Here is a 5462-nt window from a genome sequence, read left to right on the forward strand (position 1 = left end):
ATAAAATAACGAAAGAGGAGCACCTGCGTTTCTACGGTCTCAACCTGAAGCTGACGGTTCCGATGAGTTAGTTGCAATTAACAATGGGTGAGTGTCGTTGTAGCCGAGGAAGATAGAATCTGCCGTTTTAGCATCTGGGTTTAACTTACTAGTCATGGGTTAAGCTGGAAGAGGATGAGTCGTCGTCATTCACCGCGTGTAAGTTGACAGGTTTGGTGAAATGATGGTGAATGTGAGAGAGGTGGGGGAGGTGGGTGTCAAAAGGAGAGGCTGGTTTTGTGGAGTAGGACGGGCAGGTGGATGTGGAGGTGCCGAAGAGCAGTAAAAGATTCTGGCCAGGGGAAGCAGCGGGGACTGTGAAGTTGTATCCGTGACCACAGAATCCGCTTGTGGCGTTGTAACATTTGTCCTGTCGCGCTCACTCTTACGCCTCACACTGTAAAGGCTCCGAGAGTGTGGTTCTGTTGTCACAATCGCTCCACGTACCTTGAACTTCCATTTCGGGTTGGAGCTCTCCTCTGTTTTTTCGGTTGTCGGAGGATCGATCAGTTGCCATTGCTGTTCGTCTTTTCCCTGTGTTGCTGAAGGGCATCGATAGTTTGTGTGTGACTCATCTTGTTCTCTGCGAATCGGAAGTTGTGAGGGGTTTAGCACACCAGTTGTGTCGCGTTCTTCGCGAGCTGTGAGAGGAGGCTCTCAACTGTGTCGCGGCTATTGTAGAGAATTTGTTTGTTTGTCCTCTCGTGGAACTTCCCTACCTTTCCTGCGAAGGATTTTCTTCTTTGATAGCCATTTTTAGCGAGTGAATGGGTGTAAAGTCCTTAATGAGTCGGTCGGCTCATCTTTTCCGCCATGGTTTAGTCAAAATTTAGGGGCTTGACGCTTCTCGAGGTTCTAGCGTCCTTACGTGAGTGGTTTAGTTACTTCAACCCGGTGATTGTGGTTTGCAAAACTTGTACAATAAGGTCTAAATTGTACAATGGATTGCCGTCCTTATGATCGGTCGTTGGCCTCGATGTAGTAGGCGTGCAGTGCCTACTCTACGAGTGTTCTTGATCTTCAACCTGTTTACTGGTCGTAGAATTTTCTCTGTGCTAAATTCCAGTAGTTCCCTAGAGTATTTGAGGCTAATGCGATCTTGATCGCCCAGTCAACACCCTCACAAGTAGGTTGTTGCTGTTCAAATTTGGAAACGGTGTAGGTTTTTTGCCACTCATTTTTCATCTTGTGATAGGTTTAGTGATTTCCTGTACTTGCTTGAATTCTTGCCATGGGACTCCCTTCTCCTCCTCAAGAAAGTGCATCCCCTGTTATGTATTCACGAATATGGAGCGGAACTCCCGGTCATTTATTAGAGCGCATTTTGGCAAATCTTCCGGTGGAGGATCTGATTCGAATGTGCAAGGTTTGCAAAGAATGGAACGACGACATCCACAACAGTTCCTCGTTTCGCATGCTTCACAAGGAGCTCTCTAGACGGCAGCTGCCATGGTTTCTCGTGTCCACGAGCAAGAGAAGCTTCTCAGCTTACGACTTGAACACTCATAAGTGGAACCTTCTCACAGTATCGCGCCTCCCAGATCCTGACCTCAGAGTTATTGCATCCTCTGGAGGCCTTCTCTGTTATGGCGAACGATGGGGAGAGCTTACCTCCACAGCACTCTACGCCTGTAATCCTATCACTGGAGAGTGGAGGCAGCTTCCTCCACATCCCGAAAAGACTGTGGATCACTTCGGCATGAAGTACGAAGACGAGACTAACTCCTACAGAATTATGACCATGAACGTTGCAGCTACTGGGGGCACGATACGCAGTGTCACAATCTACGACTCAAGGACTCAACAATGGTCCGCAGGAGCTATTCCGAAGAGCACGGTTCATCTCAGCAAAGCTTCTATGGTGTGGTGCGGTAAGCGTGCCTACTTCATGGACAGGATCCAACCTTTCTGTGAGCTCCACGCATACGATTTGGAGCAGTCAACTTGGCATGAATTGCAGTCTCTTACACCCCAGTTCTTTGAGTATCCTTCTCTCGTTGCCTGCAACGACAGGCTGTTTATGATGGGATTGAGTTCAGACTGTCGCAAAATATGGCGGCTTGTTGATCGGCCAGCAGGTCTGGAGTTTGAGGAGTATGACTCCCTTCCAGCGCAGCTCCCAAACGAGTTTGCAGTGAAGAGGAAAACACAATCCATTGGTGGTGGTAGGTGCTCGAATTACAATCCGTTTCGACTCAATGCGGTTGGGAGTGGCAGCCTCATGTGCTTTTCAAGTAATCTCGACCACACGTGGGTGCTCATTTATGACATGGAGAGGAGGACTTTTTACGAGTCGCCGAAGAACATGCAAGATGTAAAGCTGACTGACTATGTCGACCTTTCATTCCAGCCCTGCCTTCATGCTTCTCCTTGAGGACGAAGGTGACATACATGCCATTGTACAGTAATGTGCAGAAAGAACACATCGGAATGTTGCAATACTAGATGTCTGAGTAAAGGACGTACTGGTCTTACAATTTTTTGTCTTTATATCGCTAGCCTTTGACATACTTCCGTAAGGTATACAGAATTCGACAATCAAAGCATCAGTTGGAATGAAATGCAGTGCAAAGTATATCCTAGATCTGAAGCTCTTCGAGAAACATGCAAAATGCTCGTGTTACGGGATTCATGCATGTAGAGGTCTACCCAGGTAGACTCCTTTTCATCATAATTTTGGTAGAGATGTAGAGTAAGATGTGCGGTTGTCACATCAAGCGACATGCTTCTTACAACAGTAGGTGAACACTGAAATGTGGAATGCGTGATAAAGGAGACCGCTTTCAGTAATTTACATTCGTACGATACAGGATTTGTCAGAATGGTCATTGTTGATCTCAGCAACTTGAGTTTTGGGCAACAGGAATCTTCAAAGCTCGTACTCTGGTGATGAGTTTGGGACGATGCTGTGTTAGAAGAGGTCTCACTTGGCTTTCCTTGAAATCACTAGGGCAAACTTTGTTTCCAGGAAGTACATTACTTGTTATTACTGTTTTTGAACATGCCTAAATCAGCTCCCCTTCCTTGACTGTGCACAAAAAAATTGTTCATGTTATAAAAAACCAATGATGTTGCAGGTTCTTCCCTCTCATAACAATTTAAATAACTTAATCACATAACAATAATATTAAAGCAATGACTCAAACATAATTATTACCTCAAGGTTTTTTATTTGGTACATTTGTTTCTAACAATATCTACAACATATTGTACAACAAGAATTTGCTCATGATTCTCAAGTAAAAAATGTATACAATTTTACAATTTGAATTCCAGTTCGTAGTTCTACAATTTTCAAAATGCATAGTAACAAAACAAAATTTCTCTTGGAATAAAAGAAAAAAAAACTAGAACTAAATGTGTAATAAAATAACTGTTCAATTAGAGTAAATAAGAAATAAGCAAATTTTCTTTAAAAAGAAGCTTTGTTCACATTCTTATTCACATTCTATTTTTTCTTTAATTTGATACATCTTGATTCTATCTCAATCAAAATATGACAAATTTATAATTCTTCAATAAGAATAAAAAAATCTTAAACCATAGAGATTACATCTTCACCATCTCTTGTAATTCCCTTATTAATTTTAACCTTATACCTTATTTAAATATTAAGCACAATCTTAATAAAACAAAAAATACAAGTCAAAGCCAATAATATAAACAAATACATAGATAATGCTCAAACAATGAATGAAATTGAATGCTCTTTGCACATAAAAACACCTACAAACAAATTCTCTTATCTTATCTTGCCTAAGAGCACAATTTATAAAACCACAATATGTACAAGAATAGATAAACATCTTCTACAAATGCAATAAATAATTGATAATAGTTATGCATGTGTACATCAATAAAGACCATCAATACAATTGTGCGCAAGCTAAGTTAATAGAAGGAACAATGAGCGATGGAAAATGTGGCAAGATAAGTAATAAATATTTCTTCAAATGAGATTTGACATATAAAGGTACAAAGATAAGTATTGATTATTTTATTCTTTTAAGGACATAATTATTTTTCTTATCAATGACTTCTACCTCCAAAGCAACTTGAATGACTCTTTTTAAATCACAAGGTCTTATTTTTAATATATTTCAAATTATAGGAGGTATAACAAAATCTTTGATAAATAAGTACCTTATGGTATCTTGACTTGATAGATTACCAAAGTATTGAGTATATACTATACAAAATTGCTTTATACAAGAAATGATATCTTCTAAGAGACAAATCTAAAAGAACTTGTTGTTGGACAATTACATGTCTAAACTAATAAAGAAAGGTTGCTAGGGATTGTTTTCATTTAGTAAATAAATTTTCTATACAAGATCTATACTATGCATATGCAAAATCTTTTAAAGTTGTCAAAAACCATATCATGTAGTATCTATGGTTGATCATTAAACTAGTGATTAAATCTTCTACAAAACTTTCTATGTGAGTTGCTATGTCTTCATTGAAAAATACACTAAAACTTCGAAAGCTGGATAGAATTAAAGCCTCTTGTAATGTCAAAGGTGTTACAATAGATAATTTCCTATATAACATCATTGGATCAAATTGGATATTTGTTTGGAAATTTTAGTTATCTTCATTAGCTACATTAGTCCTTGGAATTAGAAAAGCTAAAGAATCTACTTAAGATTTTGTAGAATGACCTCTACCATGCTCTATTTCAATAGAAGTTTGTAATATTTTGTCAAAAAGCTCTTCTAGCATGTTTGTTTTCAAAACTATAGGTTTTAACAATACTTTGATTTGTAAAATGCATCTTGACTGTAAATCACAATTGATAAGAAAGTAAGCTATTTTAGTCTTAAGTTTAGATGGCATACAATTGAGTATACAGATCAAAGTTAATTACTTAAGGCAAATGATCTTTTGAATGGTTTAAAACAAAAAAATAGACTTTTAATATTTTTAATTTTATTTTGTGAAATAATATAAAATCCTTTATTTTCTTACTTGATTGTAAAGCAAATGGTTTAATTATGTACTAAGATAAGGTCTTGTGCCAATCTCAACATAGTAGTATTATCTAATAATTAAACATTTTCTTACAATTGATCCATGTGTTAAAACTAAATATCAAGTTAAGATCTTGTATCAATCTTAAAATAAAAAATAATCCATTAATTGGATTTTTCTTTATAATAAGAGATTAAAAAATAAAGCAAAGAGAATTATAAGTAGTTTTAAAATTTGTAATTTGAAAATACTACAAAAAACAAATAAACTAGGTAAAAAGAAATTTGTGGAGCAACCTACAACAATTAACTATGCCTCATGTGGATCATCACTTTTCACAAGTACATATTTAACAAAAAAAAAAGAAGTCATGCTTGCCATCAATCCAACTTTACTTCTCATAAAATATCTAAAAGTTCAATCACCTATTACAAACAAAACCAAGATTT

At 37.4% G+C, this 5462-nt stretch overlaps 1 protein-coding gene across 1 annotated transcript; it reads left to right on the top strand.

The window, feature by feature from the left end:
• Nucleotides 1-306: 306 nt before the first annotated feature.
• LOC112286210 (F-box only protein 6) lies at nucleotides 307-2956 on the top strand. The gene has a single exon (XM_024527881.3). The coding sequence runs from the start codon at nucleotides 1271-1273 to the stop codon at nucleotides 2411-2413; it is 1143 nt and encodes a 380-aa protein (XP_024383649.1). The 5' UTR covers nucleotides 307-1270; the 3' UTR covers nucleotides 2414-2956.
• The last annotated feature ends 2506 nt before the right edge of the window (nucleotides 2957-5462 follow it).

This window comes from Physcomitrium patens, chromosome 9, assembly GCF_059467195.1.
Source record: "Physcomitrium patens ecotype Gransden chromosome 9, ASM5946719v1, whole genome shotgun sequence".
Classification (NCBI taxonomy): domain Eukaryota; kingdom Viridiplantae; phylum Streptophyta; class Bryopsida; order Funariales; family Funariaceae; genus Physcomitrium; species Physcomitrium patens.

Bases quoted from the DNA above. Each gene is read 5' to 3' on its own strand.
- LOC112286210 (XM_024527881.3), top strand. From the start codon at position 1,271: ATGGGACTCCCTTCTCCTCCTCAAGAAAGTGCATCCCCTGTTATGTAT.